This window comes from Ranitomeya imitator, chromosome 5 (genome assembly GCF_032444005.1).
Source record: "Ranitomeya imitator isolate aRanImi1 chromosome 5, aRanImi1.pri, whole genome shotgun sequence".
In the NCBI taxonomy this organism is placed as follows: domain Eukaryota; kingdom Metazoa; phylum Chordata; class Amphibia; order Anura; family Dendrobatidae; genus Ranitomeya; species Ranitomeya imitator.
In genome coordinates, this window is record NC_091286.1 from 436,977,881 (window position 1) to 436,993,685 (window position 15,805).

The window sequence follows — 15,805 nt, forward strand, 5'->3', positions numbered from 1 at the left end:
CCTGCACCAAAATGGTATCATTAAAAACGTCAGCATGCAAAAAATAAGCCCTCACTCAACCCAAGATGACATTGATGCAATTATATTCTTATTTTAACAAACTTTGGATTTTTCTTCACCACTTAAATAAAAAAAACCTAGATATGTTTGGGGTCTATGAATTCATAATGACCTGGAGAATCATAGTAACAGATCAGTTTGCATTTGGTGAGCATGGTAAAAAAAAAAACAAAAAAAAAAACAACAGTTGTAGAATTGCACGTTTTGCTATTTCACCGCAGTTGGAATTTTTTTTCCCATTTTTTGGGTACAACATATGGTAAAACCAATGATGTTGTTAAAAATTACAACTCATCCTGCAAAAAACAAACCCTTACATGGGCATATTGACCAAAAATCCAAAAGTTATGGCCCTGGGAAGAAGGGGAGCGAAAATCAGAAATGCAAAAATGAAAAAGGGCTGCATCGCGATAGGGTTAATGTCCAAGCAGAGGGAAGGAAGTTGTCACTCAGGATTTTACAGTACATGGCTCCATCCATTCTCCCATTGATGCAGTGAAGTTGTCCTGTGCGCTCAGTAGAGAAACACCCCCAAAACATAATGTTTCCACCTCCATGCTTAACAGTGCGGATGGTGTTCTTTGGCTCTTAGGAAGCATTTCTCCTCTTCCAAACATGGCATGTTGAGCTAATGCCAAAGACCTCAATTTTTGTGTCATCTGAGAAAAATAATTTCTCCCAATCACTCACAGAATCTTCCAGGTGTTCATTGGCAAACTTTAGATGGGCCTCCACATGTGCCTTCTTGAGCAGGGGAACCTTGCGGGCACAGCAGGATTTTAAACCTTTATGGCTTAATGTGTTAGCAATGGTTTTCTTGGTGACTGCAGTCCCAACTGCTTTAAGATTATTAACAAGTTTCCCCGTGAAGTTTTAGGCTGATCTCTCACCTTTCTCGGGATCAAGGATATCCCATGATGGGAGATTTTGCATGGTGCCCCAGATCTATGTCGATTGACAGTCATTTTGCATTTCTTCCATTTTCTTACTATTGCACCAACAGTTGTCTCCTTCTCACCTAGCATCTTATTTATGGTTTTGTAGCCCATTCCAGCTTTGTGCAGGTCCCTGACATCCTTATACAGCTATTTGGTCTTGCCCATATTGTAGAGGTTAGAGTCTGACTGATTAATTGAGCCTGTGGACAAAAGTCTTTTATAAAGGTGACTATGTAAGTCAGCTGTCTTTAATGTAGGTAGCGAGTTGATTAGGAGCGTCTAACTGGTCTGTAGGAGCCAGGAATCATAATGGTTGGTAGGGGATCAAATACTTATTTCTCACTGCAAAATGCAAATAAATGTATATAATTTAATTCTATCTCTCAATGTTAAAATTAATCTACCATTAAAATAATAGATTGTTCATGTCTTTGTCATTGGGCAAACTTACAAAATCAGCAGGGGATCAAATACTTATTTTCCCCACTGTAAATATTTTAAAAGCATTTTAAAGGACAATCAGTGTCTTAAATGTGTCTAAAATAGAGGGTATTGCTTTTAGAAGCCTCAGGAAGCTAAAACATTTGGACTGTGTAACCCCTGTAACATTTCCTCTAACACCAATAACAGTCCAATTATGCTTTTGTAAAAAAAAAAAATGAAATAATGACAAACATCTAATATTACAACATGGGATGTTAACTACATCTGATCAAAAAATATATAATTATTGTCCGGTTCACATAGTTTGTAGCTTTTCTTACTCTGTACAGGATTCTAGGTTTATTTTTGGTAACACCAATAACATCCAGTTTAAACATTTTTTTCACTACTATTTAAAGGTAACCTGTTACCTGAATTTGGCGGGACCGGTTTTCGGTCATATGAGCGGAGTTTTCGGGTGTCTGATTCACCCTTTCCTTACCCGCTGGCTGCATGCTGGCCGCAATATTGGATTGAAGTTCATTCTATGTCCTCCGTAGTACACGCCTGCGCAAGGCAATCTTGCCTTGCGCAGGCATGTACTACGGAGGACATAGAATGAACTTCAATCCAATATTGCGGCCGACATGCAGCCAGCGGGTAAGGAAAGGGTGAATCAAATCAAACACCCGAAAACTCTGCCCATATGACCGAAAACCGGTCCCGCCAAATTCAGGTGACAGGTTCCCTTTAAATAGAAACTACAATTTTACCACATACGTTTAAAATATATATTAAGACATATCTGTTTTTGCCATAAAAACAAATGTAGCATATTTCCTTATTTATACAATTTAATATTTGTGAATGTAACACCCATAACTATGAATTTACCCAAAAGCAAGTTCCAGGAATATAATAATAAATAAATGAGCAAAAAGATACCTGTGACCATGACAGTCCTAATATTGGCTTCAATGAGTTCCTGCAGTGCTGAACTGGTCTCTGGTTTAAGTTGATTTTCAAAGATCAGTAGGCCAAGAAATGTAAGGTCACGCTCCACTACTTCCCTTTTAAGATAAAATGTTTTCATTAAAACAGCTGTAAAGTTGTCTCCTTCATTCATGTCATTATCTTTGAGTAGTACTTGTCCAGCATTTAGCTTCCTCTGTCACTTATTCTCCCTTTGTTGAGTAGTACTCAACGGGCAATTACTTTCTTGCAATTAAAGGAAATCTAAAAGCTGGTCCATGTGGCCGATCCATGCGCACTAAGATACTGGCTGTATGATTTCAGCATATAGCAGAAAAAAGAAAAAATATATACCAGCTCACCTGTCGGCATGTGTTGTGGGGAAGCACAGATAACGTGTAGTCATCACGTGAGCAAGCAATCCAAAAAAAGAGAAAAAAATCCAGCTTCCAAAAACTTACAAATTTATTCAGGATAAAAGGCAAAGTCCAGTCCAATCCAATAAATTACATAGTGAAGAGTAGCAAGCAACGCGTTTCGAACAATGGTATGTTCTTTCTCAAAGCCCTTTGTGCTTTGAGAAAGAACATACCATTGTTCGAAACGCATTGCTTGCTACTCTTCACTATGTAATTTATTGGATTGGAATGGACTTTGCCTTTTATCCTGAATAAATTTGTAAGTTTTTGGAAGCTGGATTTTTTTCTCTTTTTTTGGATTGTATGATTTCAGCCAGGTATGTTTGAGTCTGATATGCTGCAACATTTCAGAGAAAAACATACTTTAAAAGTCACCGGGGATCAAGTGACACAGGAGACTAGTCAATTAATAGTGGACCCTTGTCAGCTTAAGACCCACCAACTACCTTTGGAGAAACAGGTCTCTTTGTAGAAACCCAGGCAGAGACAAACCTGTCACTCAAGGGGAGTGGGTAAGGTGAAGCCACCAGGAACCTCCCTGTCTGGCTAGTCTCTTTGGCAGCTTATGAAGTTTGTTTCTCTCAGAAATGCTGCAGTGTATTAGCTGTCAGGTTCCCTTTAACCCCTTTCCAGCCTTAGAAATATAGGTACGTCTAAGGTCGCCTCCCCTTGTTTGCTACTTTTTCGGCACATGTCAGCTGATTTGATCAGCTTACATGTGACCATAACATCCATGGGTGGAATCGCGATCTGAAAGCTGCATTTAACATGATTGCACCAGAAAAGCGTCACAAACTCTGCCCATCGGCACCCGAGTCACATGACTGTGGGCTGCTGATGGGTTAGTATGAAAACTATGGTCTGCAGGAGAACTTTGTGGTTGTTATTGCCAGATTGCTATGAGCAGCGCCCAGTGGCCGACACTGATAGCACGTGATAATTCTAGCTACACACAGCAGAGCTGAAACTCCACTATGTGTAGCACAGGCAATCGGATGATCTCAGCTTCTGGCCTCCCACAGAGACTATTAAAGCAATTGGAAAGTAAAAAAAAATGATTAACCTCTTAACCCCCTAAGCTTTTATTGATTTTATGTTTTCGTTTTTCGCTCCCTTCCTTCCCAGAGCAATAACTTTTTATTTTTCTGCCAATATGGCCATGTGAGGGCTTTTTTATGGGACAAGTTGTACTTTTGAATAACACCAATGATTTTACCATGAAGTTTTCTAGAAAACAGGAAAGAAAATTCCAAGTGCGGTGACATTGCAAAAAAAGTGCATTCCCACACTTGTTTTTGTTTGGCTTCTTTGATAGGTTCACTAAATGCTAAAACTGACATGCCATTATGATTTTCCAGTTCATTACGAGTTCAAAGACACTAAACATGTCTAGGTTCTTTTTAAACTAAGTGGTAAAAAAAAATTCCAAAATTTGCTTTAAAAAATTGCACATTTTTCCGAGACCCATAGCATCTTCATTTTTTGGGATCTCGGGTCGGGTCAGAGCATATTTTTTGCACACCGAGCTGAAGTTTTTAATGATACCATTTCAGTGAAGATACGTTCTTTTGATCACTTGTTATTACATTTTAATGCAATGTCATGCTGACCAAAAACATGTAATTCTGCCATTTTGAATTTTTTTCTCGATACGCCGTTTAGGGATCAGGTTAATTTTTTTTTTATTGATAGATCAGATGACTTTGAATACGGCAATACCAAATATGTATAGGTTTTATTTTTTTATTTTTTTATTTTGAATGGGGCAAAAAGGGGGTGATTTAACCCCTTTACCCACAGAGTGATTTGCATGCAAGACCGGGCCAATTTTTACAATTCTGACCACTGTCCCTTTATGAGGTTATAACTATGGAACGCTTCAAAGGATCCCGGTGATTCTGACACTGCTAGCAATTGGTGGCACCATATGGCGGTATAAGCGAACTCTGTTTCTTCACAGAGTCACCTAGAAAGGAAAATGCTATGCCCTGTTAACCTCACAGAGGATCACAGCTACCTAACAGAGCAGAAAGCAATTAGTGGTCATGCAGTCAGCTTAACACACAAACAACTCTCCGATGGAGCCAGAATTCTAGTGGTTTTACGCTTGCCCTGAATTCAAACACACAAAACTCATCACCGGAGGTGCCAGTATTCTAGGGGCTTATTTCAGTCAAACCTAACCACAAGCAGACATGACCACCAAATAGCAAAGCTCATAACATAAGCTGATACGAGCGCATCGCCGTGAGGCCATGTGAACCTTTTATAGCTGCAGCAGACAAGGACCTTCCTAGAGGACCAATGGGAGTGGCTACAGGACCTGAGCATGTGACCCCCGAACTCCAATGAGAAGTCTTCCTTTGGGCATGCTCAGAAGGGGAAAAGCAGGACTTAGTCCCAGAGGCGTCTGCTCACCACTGACCAGTACTGGCTACAACAGCTGAGCCTGGAAGAGTAGCAGCAACCAAGCGCAGAGTATCTGACTGAGCCAGATGCTGGGACCGACGTCTCTGCTGAGCAGACTCCAATGCAGTTGGAGAAGAAAGGGAGACCACAGCAGAGGTGGTTTGAGATTCCCCCTGTGCAGCGGGGGAAACTCGACACCTAACAATGATAATAGTAAAATTTCCTTGAGTTTATTTGTGAAAATTTCGCAATTTTCCAACTTTGAATTTTCATGCCCTTAAATCACACAAAATACTTAATATGTAGCATTTTCCACAAGTCTAATTTACATCAGGACAATTTTAGAACCAAAATGTTTTTTTTGTAAGGGAGTTATAAATGTTAAAAGTTGACCAGCAATTTCTCATTTTTACAACACCATTTTTTTAGGGACCACATCACAGTTGAAGTCACTTTGAGGGATCTATATGATAGAAAATACCCAAGTGTAACAGCATTTTAAAAACTGCACACCTCAAGGTGCTCAAAACCACAATCAATACGTTTATTAAACCTTCAGGTGTTTCACAGGAATTTTTGGAATGTTTAAAAAAAAATGAACATTTAACTTTTTTTCACAAAAAATGTACTTCCGATCCAATTTGTTTTATTTTACCAAAGGTAACAGGAGAAATTGGACCTCAAAAGTTGTTGTACAATTTGTCCTGAGTATGCCGATACCTCATATGTGGGGTAAACCACTGTATGGGCACATGGCAGAGCTCGGAAAGGAAGGAGCGCCATTTGACTTTTCAATGCAAAATTAGCTGGAATTGAGATAGGACGCCATGTCACTTTGGAGAGCCCCTGATGTGCCTAAACAGTGAAAAAACCCCAAAATGACACCATTTTGGAAAGTAGATTTCCTAAGGAACTTATGTAGATGTGGGGTGAGCACTTTGAACCCCCAAATGCTTCACAGAAGTTTATAATGTAGAGCCGTAAAAATAAAAAATCTTATTTTTTTCACAAAAATGATTTTTCGCTCCCAATTTTTTATTTTTCCAAGGGTAACAGGAGAAACTGGACTACAAAAGTTCTGGCACAATTTGTTCTGAGTACGCGGATACCCCATATGTGGGGGTAAACCACTGTTTGGGCGCAAGGCAGAGCTCAGAAGAGAAGAAGCGCCATTTGACTTTTCTATGCCAAATTGGCTGGAATTGAGATGGGATGCCATGTCTCATTTGGAGAGCCACTGATGTGCCTAAATTGTGGAAACCCCCCAAGTGTGACCCCATTTTGGAAAGTAGACACCCTAATGAACTTATCTAGATGTGTGGTGAGTAGTGTTGAGCATTCCGATACCGCAAGTATCGGGTATCGGCCGATATTTGCGGTTAGGGTTGAGCGAAACGATTCGAAAATATTCAAAAGTTTCCGACTTTTGGCAAAGTCGGGTTTCGTGAAACCCGACCCGACCCCTGTGTGGGGTCGGCCATGAAGTCAGCGATCTTTTGAATCTAGAATCGGAATTCCGATACCGATTCCCGATATGTTTATATCGGGAATTGGTATCGGAATTCAGATTTAAGTGTAAAATAAAGAATTAAAATAAAAAATATCGCAATACTTACCCTCTGACGCGCCCTGGTACCAACCGGGAACCTTCCTTCCTTAGAAACAGCCTTCCAGGACCTTGTGGTGACGTACGCGGTGACGTCGCGGCTTGTGATTGGCCGCGCGGCCGCCCATGTGACCGCTCGCGCGGCCAATCACAAGCCGCGACGTCACCGCGACGTCACCGAAGGTCCTGGAAGGGCTGATTCTTAGGAAGGAAGGCTGCCGGAAAGAAGCAGGGCGCGTCCGAGAGTGAGTATATACCTAATAGGAATATACTCACCCTCGGACGCGCCCTACTTCTTTCCGGCAGCCTTCCTTCCTAAGAATCAGCCCTTCCAGGACCTTCAGTGACGTCGCGGTGACGTCACGGCTTCTGATTGGCCGCGCGAGCGGTCACATGGGCGGCCGCGCGGCCAATCACAAGCCGCGACGTCACTGCGAACGTCACCGCAAGGTCCTGGAAGGCTGTTTCTAAGGAAGGAAGGTTCCCGGTTGGTACCAGGGCGCGTCAGACGGTAAGTATTGCGATATTTTTTATTTTAACTCTTTATTTTACACTAAAATATGGATCGCAGGGCCTGAAGGAGAGTTTCCGCTCCTTCAGACCCTGGGAACCATGGAAACCCAATGCACTGCATTGGGTTTCGGGTTTCGTCTGACCCCGACCCCGACTTTTTTATAGGATCGGCCGATTTCACTCGACCCGACTTTTGAAAAAGTCGGGTTTCGTGAAACCCGACCCGATCCTATAAAAGTAAAGGTCGCTCAACCCTATTTGCGGTATTAGAATTCCGATTCCGAGTTCCGATACTTTCAGTATATTGGAAACCGGAATCAGAAATTCCCATCATGCAAACTCCCGGTTTTATTTAAATCAGCCAATGAGGAATGATTTTAAGTGTGGGCACATCCTGTTTTGCATGGTGGGCATGTAACTACTGGCATGGCTGTGATTGGCTGCTGAAATTATGTCACGACGCCCTATAAAAGTCACCGCCACCATTTTGGGCTCACTCTGCTGTGAATTCAGTTAGAGACAGGACGCTGTGTTCTGACTGAGGGCCAGTTTAGAGATAGCGATTTGCTTCATTGTGCTTAACCCAGGCTAATTTAGCACCTGCTGTGTGAGAACCTTGCTTTTGCCTGTTCACAGCTGTCTGCAAGGTCTGTGTGTGTGAGTGCAGCTCGCTCTGTTGTCTGTCCACAGCCACAGCCGGTCCTGGTTAGCTCAGGGTGCTTCACTGCCTCATACTGCTCAATCCATTGTCTTTTTTTGCAATTACTGCAGCCTGCTGCACATTTTTTCAAATATATCCTACATTAGTGGCTTTGCATCTGTATCCTGCTAGATTGTGGAAAAACACTCTATATATTAGATAGAGGAGCTTTTCTTGGCCTTGCAGTGCCGTTCTCGGCTGTCTGCATGGTCTGTGTGTGAGTGCAGCTCGCTTTGTAGTCTGGCCGCAGCCACAGCCGGTTGTGTTCAGCTCAGGGTGCGTCACTGCCTCATACTGCTGAATCCATTGTCTTAAACTGCAATTAGTGCAGCCAGCTGCACATTTTTTCAATAATATCCTATTAGTGTCTTTCCATCCGTATCCCACTAGATTATGGAAAAACACTATATAGGATTAGATAGAGGAGCTTTTCTTGGCCTTGCAGTGCCGTTCACGGCTGTCTGCACGGTCTGTGTGTGAGTACAGCGCTCACTCTGTATTGTCTGTTCTGCGAAACAAACCCAAAGTTTACCAAACACTCCACTTTACTGTTGTGTAGGCCACTTCATAAAATAAGTGTTTCTTATACCTGTTAGCAGCTGTTCAGGAATAAGCACACTAAGCCGTTAGTACTTTTCTGCCTATCTTTATCAGTCTATCACAATGAAGAAGGCACTGAGTAAGGCACGTGGGCGTGGAGCAGGAAGAGGACGTGGTGATTCTGTGCCTGCTGCGAGCACCTGTAACTCATCATCCCCCAGTTTTAGCAGGGAGCAGACCTTCATACGCAGCTTTGTAGGAGCTCGCCGTACCCCGCTGCTGTGGGATGAACAAATTGAAGCTGTTGTCGGATGGATGGCAGCTAACACATCGATTTCAATTAGTGCCACATCCTCTCAGGCACAGAGCACTGAAGAGCAACCATCTGTCTCTTCACCACCTGCCAAATTGCCCAGGCAGTCTGAGAGTCCAGGACAGGAGCCATCTCTACTTCTGTTCTCTGAATTTCTTGGCTTGGAAACAGGGGGCCAGCCAAGCAGCATTCGAGAATCAGAAGAAGAGGCTGTATGCAGTGATGCCCAACAGCTTTGTCTCTCTGAATCAGAAGAGGTGGGTGGGACAGTGCCTCCGGTTACCACTTCTCAGTACACATCTGATGATGAGACTCAGGTGCCAGTTTCTGGTGCGTACTATGCTGCCGAGACTACCCAGGAGAAGCAGTTGGTGGAAGAGGGTAGCGTAGATGATGAGGTCCTCGACCCATCATGGCGTGAGGAACAGGAAGGTGGTGGGAGCAGCTCTGAGGAAGAGATTCCCCAAACGGCCAGGAGAGGGAGGGGGAAGACTGCGGTGCCTGTAGCCTAGACTTCAGCACCCATTAGGAGCATGCCTCTTCCAAAAGCCAAAGCGGACGCTCTCAAGACTTGCAGTGCCTGGTCCTTTTTTTTTTACACAGTTGCAAATGACATTTGCTTTGTCAAATGCAAGCTGTGTCGTCAGAAAATCAAATGAGGTAGAAATGTCAGCAACCTCAATACCTCAAATATGTGGAAACATGTGCGGACCAAGCACGCGGTGGAGTTACAAAAACACACTGAAGACCTAGGCCAACCTACAGCGTCACCTACCACCTCTTCAGCTCATGTTGTTGCCTCTTCCTCCAGCTCACACACTGCTGGTTCGGCTTCCTCACAGGATTGCCATGGAAGAACCTCTGGCACTGTTGTCTAGAGACCCAGTGTAATTCCACCCACAGCACCACGTTCCCAGTCATCCTCACACTCCCAGCCCAGTCTACAGCCATCAGTAGCACAGGTATGGGAGAAAAGGCAGCCATTCTCGGCAAACCACCCACGAGCACAGGCTCTGAATGCAGGCATTGCAAAACTTCTGTCCCTTGAAATGCTCTCACTCAGGCTGGTGGAGACTGACAGCTTCCATAACTTGATGGCATTGGCAGTCCCACAATACAATGTACCCAGCCACTTTTATTTCAGCAGGCAAGCCATCCCTGCCCTGCAAAAGCATGTGGAGGGAAACATCAAACATGCGCTACTAAACGCCATTAGTGGCAAGGTCCACCTCACCACCGATGCGTGGACCAGTCACCATGGACAGGGACGATGTTGTGGAGCTGGGTACAGATCTGGCGAGTGGCGCTGTACGTGTACTGCCAATGCCAAGAATTGCAGGAATCCAGTCTGTACACATTGACTTCTCCTCATACTTCAGTTCCTCAGAATCAACGCTGCAGGAGCCGTCACGGTCTACCTCCACTTTGACCCGTGAATGCTTACCTGTTACGACCGATATGAGCACAGCTGTGGCCAAACGTCAACAGGCTGTACTTAAATTAATTTCTTTGGGGAATCGAAGCCACACAGCGCAGGAGCTCTGGAATGCCATCAATCAGGAGATTGACATATGGTTTATGCCCGCGAATCTCCAGCCAGGCATGGTAGTGTGTGACAATGGCCGAAATCTGGTGGCAGCTCTGGGCCTTGGCAACGTCACTCACATCCCATGTCTGGCACATGTGCTCAACTTGGTTGTGCAGAGTTTTCTGAAGGACTATCCAGATCTTGATGCACTGCTGCACAAGGACCGCCTTGAGTGTGCTCACTTGCGGCGTTCCAGCATGGCCAGATCGCGCATTGCAACTCTGCAGCGCCGATTCCGTCTTCCGGAACATCGCATCATATGTGACCTCCCCACCAGGTGGAATTCAATGTTACATGAATCCCAGGCCCACAGTGTGACAAAATCAGAAGACACTGCGGGCCGTGATCTCTAGCAGCGCGCCCGCACAGGCGCAGTCAGCTTGACACCAAATGATGTCAGAAGACGAGCAGCGCTAACAGCGCATGGCCAAGGTTTACCATAACAGTGCGGGCTCCGTGACAGATTCAAACAACGCTGAAGAGGCTTTACCCGGCGCCAATGGGGCCAGGATGCCGGCTGTGCTGCGTCTCATTACGAAGGAAAGTTCCACCTCCGGTATGGTTTCTTGGTATCAGGGAACACATTTTATAAGTGTTTAGTTCTGCGTGTGCAAGGAGCATAACTAAAAGAGCCACCTTTTCCTTGTGCAGTGTTAGGGCTGTACAAGGTGGCCTTTTAAGTTGCTAATGTCTGGGGGCGGGTTAAAGGTTCCCTTTCAACTTGCTCCAATTAGGCCTCAGCCTACACTCTGTCATGTAATGCCTGGGCTGCAACACCACCTGTTGCAGCTCAGAAGTGTCTTTGGCACGGGTACTGCCTCCGGCCCAGCCTGGTTCCAGCACGCCAGCTGTTTCTGGGTAGTGTCAAGGTCACTTAGACTCCAAAACGTTGTCCTGTCGTGATGCGGTCGGGTTAACCGACTCCATGGTGCCTGCCATTTAGGTGCTTCCTATGTGGGCTGCGGGAAGTGGCAATCAAGGCTGGTTCTGTAGTGCCAATAGGACAAGCTCCCCCTGTAGGACTGTTGGTTTTCGGTAACTGCGGCCGGCTCGCAGCCTACCTATTTTTTCTTTTACTGTGGACCTTCTGCTGCCTGAGTTCCAGCACCGTTAGCTGGTTCTTGGCAACACAATCTTGACTAGGTCCCCCTGGTTCCAGCACCGTCAGCTGGTTCCGGGCAGAGCCTTTGGCTTAGGTGCCTTCTTCTGGGTATCAGAGTTCCACCAACGCCAGGCGGTCCTTGGTAGTGCTTTGTAGCACGGATACCTCCTGCTTAGTAACCGGGTTCCAGTACCGACAGCTGGTCCTCGGTCGTGCCATTGGCTCTTCTACCTTCGGGTAGCCATCCGGGTTCCAGTACCGTCAGCTGGTTCTCGGCAGTGTCTTTTGCTATTTTACCTTCTGATCCCCATCCTGGTTCCAGCACCGTCAGCTGGTTCCGGGCAGAGCCTTTGGCTTAGATGCCTCCTTCTGGGTATCCGAGTTCCACCAACGTCAGGCGGTCCTTGGTAGTGCTTTGTAGCACGGGTACCTCCTGCTTAGTAACCGGGATCCAGTACCGACAGCTGGTCCTCGGTCGTGCCATTGGCTCTTGCTCCTTGGGCAATGCATCCGGGTCCCAGTACCGTCAGCTGGTTCTCGGCAGTGTCTTTGGCACCGGTACTCCCTCCTGCCCAGCCTGGTTCCAGCATGCCAGCTGTTTCCGGGTAGTGTCAAGGTCACTTAGCCTACAAAAACTTTGTCCTGTCGTGTTGCGGTCGGGTTAGCCGACTCCATGGTGCCTGCTGTTTAGGTGCTTCCTATGTGGGCTGCGGGAAGTGGTAATCAAGGCTGGTTCTGTAGTGCCAATAGGACAAGCTCCCCCTGTAGGACTGTTGGTTTTCGGTAAATGCGGCCAGCTCGCGGCGTACCTATTTTTGCTTTTACTGTGGACCTTCTGCTTCCTGAGTTCCAGCACCGTTAGCTGGTTCTTGGCAACACAATCTTGACTAGGTCCCCCTGGTTCCAGCACCGTCAGCTGGTTCTGGGCAGAGCCTTTGGCTTAGGTGCCTCCTTCTGGGTATCCGAGTTCCACCAACATCAGGTGGTCCTTGGTAGTGCTTTGTGGCAAGGGTACCTCCTGCATAGTAACCGAGTTCCAGTACCATCAGCTGGTCCTAGGTCATGCCATTGGCTCTTCTACCTTCGGGTAGCCATCCGGGTTCCAGTACCGTCAGCTGCTTCTCGGCAGTGTCTTTTGCTCTTTTAGCTTCTGCTCCCCATCCTGATTCCAGCACCGTCAGCTGGTTCTGGGCAGAACCTTAGGCTTAGGTGCCTCCTTCTGGGTATCCGAGTTCCACCAATGTCAGGTGGTCCTTCGTAGTGCTTTGTGGCACGGGTACCTCCTGCTTAGTAACCGGGTTCCAGTTCCATCAGCTGGTCCTCGGTCATGCCATTGGCTCTTGCACCTTCAGGTAGCCATCCATATTCCAGTACCGTTAGCTGGTTCTCAGCAGTTCCTCAGCCTTCTTGTTCCTCCTGCTACAATTCCAAGTTCAAGACCCTAAGCATGACTACCCTGAAGACCAAGAAGCAAAAGAACAAGAAGCTGCAGAACAAAAAGCAGAAGAACATTAAGTATGAGACTAAAAATCAGAGCAAAAAGATATTATCTAAATTATAAGCAGAAGAAGACTAAGCTGTTTATGGGGGTGAGTCCGTTCCTCCTCGTGGTCCCCCTGGAAAAAACCTGCTGCTGCAGGCCAAACTGAACGCGGACAAATCCTGTTTTAAATCTTTTGTGACAGGCAGAACAGAAGGTGTAATCTTCAAACTTTGATAGATAACAACTACAGTAATGCCTGTCACACATAAGATTTTGATGAAGAGGAATATGAAGGAGATGATGAAGTTGAATATGAAGAAGAAGAAGAGTTGAATGAGAAGAATATGAAGAATTTTTAAAAAAGCATAATAGGAAGAAGGTGAAGAAGAAGATGAATAAGGTGAAGAAGAAGTTGATGAAAAAGATGCTGCTGCTGAGGATGATGAAGTGTGGTAGAAGTAAAAAAAAGGTGCAGAGCATGGAAGTTGAGAAACATAAATATCTGACAAAATCTACAAAATCTAAACATAGTCAAAATCTTTGTAACTCCGAACATCTTAAAAAATGTATAATTCCTGCTATTCCATTTCAATGGGCTAAACCTCTATGCCTTTAATGTCTCCTCCACCTCCTCCAATACATTCTACGTTATTCTTAGTTGTTTTCCTTCATGTGGAATTAACCTACAAGGAAAGAAAGGGTTTATTTTAATTCCGATATTTTGGTCCCATTGACTTGCATTGGTATCGGGTATCGGTATCGGCGAGATCCAATATTTTTCCGATATTAGCCGATCCAATCTGATACTTTCGAATATCAGAAGGTATCGCTCAACACTAGTGGTGAGCACTTTGAACCCCCAAGTGCTTCACAGAAGTTTATAATGTAGAGCTGTGAAAATTAAAATATATTTTTTTCCCACAAAAAATAGTTTTAGCCCCTAATTTTGTATTTTCCCAAGGGTATCTGGAGAAATTGGACCCCAAATGTTATTGTGCAATAAGTCCTGAGTTCGCTGATACCCCATATGTGGGGAAAGTACTTTTTAGGTGCATGGCAGAGCTCGGAAGGGAAGAAGTGGCGTTTTAGAATGCAGACTTTGATGGAATGGTCTTCGGGCATCATGTTGCATTTGCAGAGTCGCTGATGTACCTAAAAAGTAGAAACCCCCCACAAGTGACCCCATTTTGGAAACTAGACCCCCCAAGGAACTTATGCAGATGTATGGTGAGCATTTTGGTGACCCTCGTTGCTCCGAGGGTCTCAGGGAAGCACTCAGGGAGCCCCCTCCCTGCGCGATGCTTCCCTATGCCATCGGAACACTGCGATCATGTTTGGTTGCAGTGTTCTGGGGTTAATGTGCCAGGAGCAGTCCGTGACCACTCCTGGAACATAGTTCCGGATGTCTGCTGTGATAGTCAGCTGACACCTGGCCACGATCGGCCGCTCTCCCCCCCGTGTGCACGGCTGATCACGTTAGACATACTATCCCATCGGTGGCATATGGGCCTTTACCACCTCAACGGGATAGTAAGTCTAATGTCAGAAAGGGGTTAAAATTTTATATTTTTTTTATGTTTTCCTATTTTTTAAAACTTTTTTTACTTTTGATATGCTTCAATAGCCTCCATGGGAAGCTAGAGGGACAATTTGGACTTCCTGGAGAACAAGGTGTTGTAGCGTTTCACCCGCTACGGGTCTTGGGGATACTCGCTTGGCAGCAGGATAAACACTTCAGGCACGATATCTCACACATATCAGTCCATATGGTTTATTTAAACTCCGCATAAACCAGACAGGGTACAGTCCATTTCATTACAGCCATGAAACATTGGTCAGTTCCTGTAGCAGATAGGCTTCTCTGCTGTATATTATAATCCCGTTGTCCGGGGTTACCTCTCAGAAGTTCCACTCCTTATTACACTGACTTCAGGTCAGTCCCAGGTCCTCAACACAGACCGTCCAGGTCTACGGTCTCCAGGTGCTTCCAGGACAACTCCACTCACAGGAGTCTCCACCACCAACTGTCCGTCCTATGTCCAGCACACAGGCTCTCCAGCCTGGAATGGTCTCTGTGTGCTTCCAGGACGTCACCACTTGGAACCGTCCAACACACAGGCCATTCTGCAGTGTCCTGCCAGGACACACGGAAGTGTGTCCACCCTGACAGACACTCACTCAATCTCTCTTACCATGTGCTACACACACCTCCTTTACATAGGTGTAACCACACCCAAGTACCTGTCACATGGCTAGTCAGGTGAGCGTGACATCACCACAGGTCCTTACACACAAAACCATCTTACGTGTTCAGACACGCCTCTTTGGCTGGGTTTGTAGGTGACTGAACCCACCCATCTCTCCAATCACCTGGAAGCCTTTCCAATGTAAACAAACCCCTAAGCAGTAGATCTGCTTGAGCAAAACATACCCAGGCTTCCATCACAGGGCCATCCACCTCTGCGATACATACCATCCATCATTCACATGACCAGTCGCTATGCTACAGTGTATAAATGGAGGAACAGAAGGAGCAGATCATGTGCTCACCTACCATCAAGTTCTGGGTCTGTTTCCTCCCTTACATCAGTGAATGAACAGAGTGTCATGTCTGACAGGGGGCGAGACAGTCAGGAATGTACAACCCGTAAGAGTTACGAGAGGACTATGTGCCAATAAGAGGAAACCTACCTTTCCATCTGTATACGATCAGAGTTAAAATCTCAAGCTTGGAGGTAA

At 45.4% G+C, this 15,805-nt stretch overlaps 1 protein-coding gene across 1 annotated transcript in view; it reads right to left on the reverse strand.

Annotated features, from left to right (window-relative positions):
• The window catches only part of LOC138638117 (probable cation-transporting ATPase 13A4), a 627,752-nt gene that overhangs the window by 210,201 nt on the left and 401,746 nt on the right, over positions 1-15,805 (reverse strand). The window contains exon 18 of the mRNA XM_069727139.1: positions 2,367-2,491. Coding sequence (XP_069583240.1) covers positions 2,367-2,491 — 125 coding nt within the window. The remainder of the gene's footprint in view (positions 1-2,366; positions 2,492-15,805) is intronic.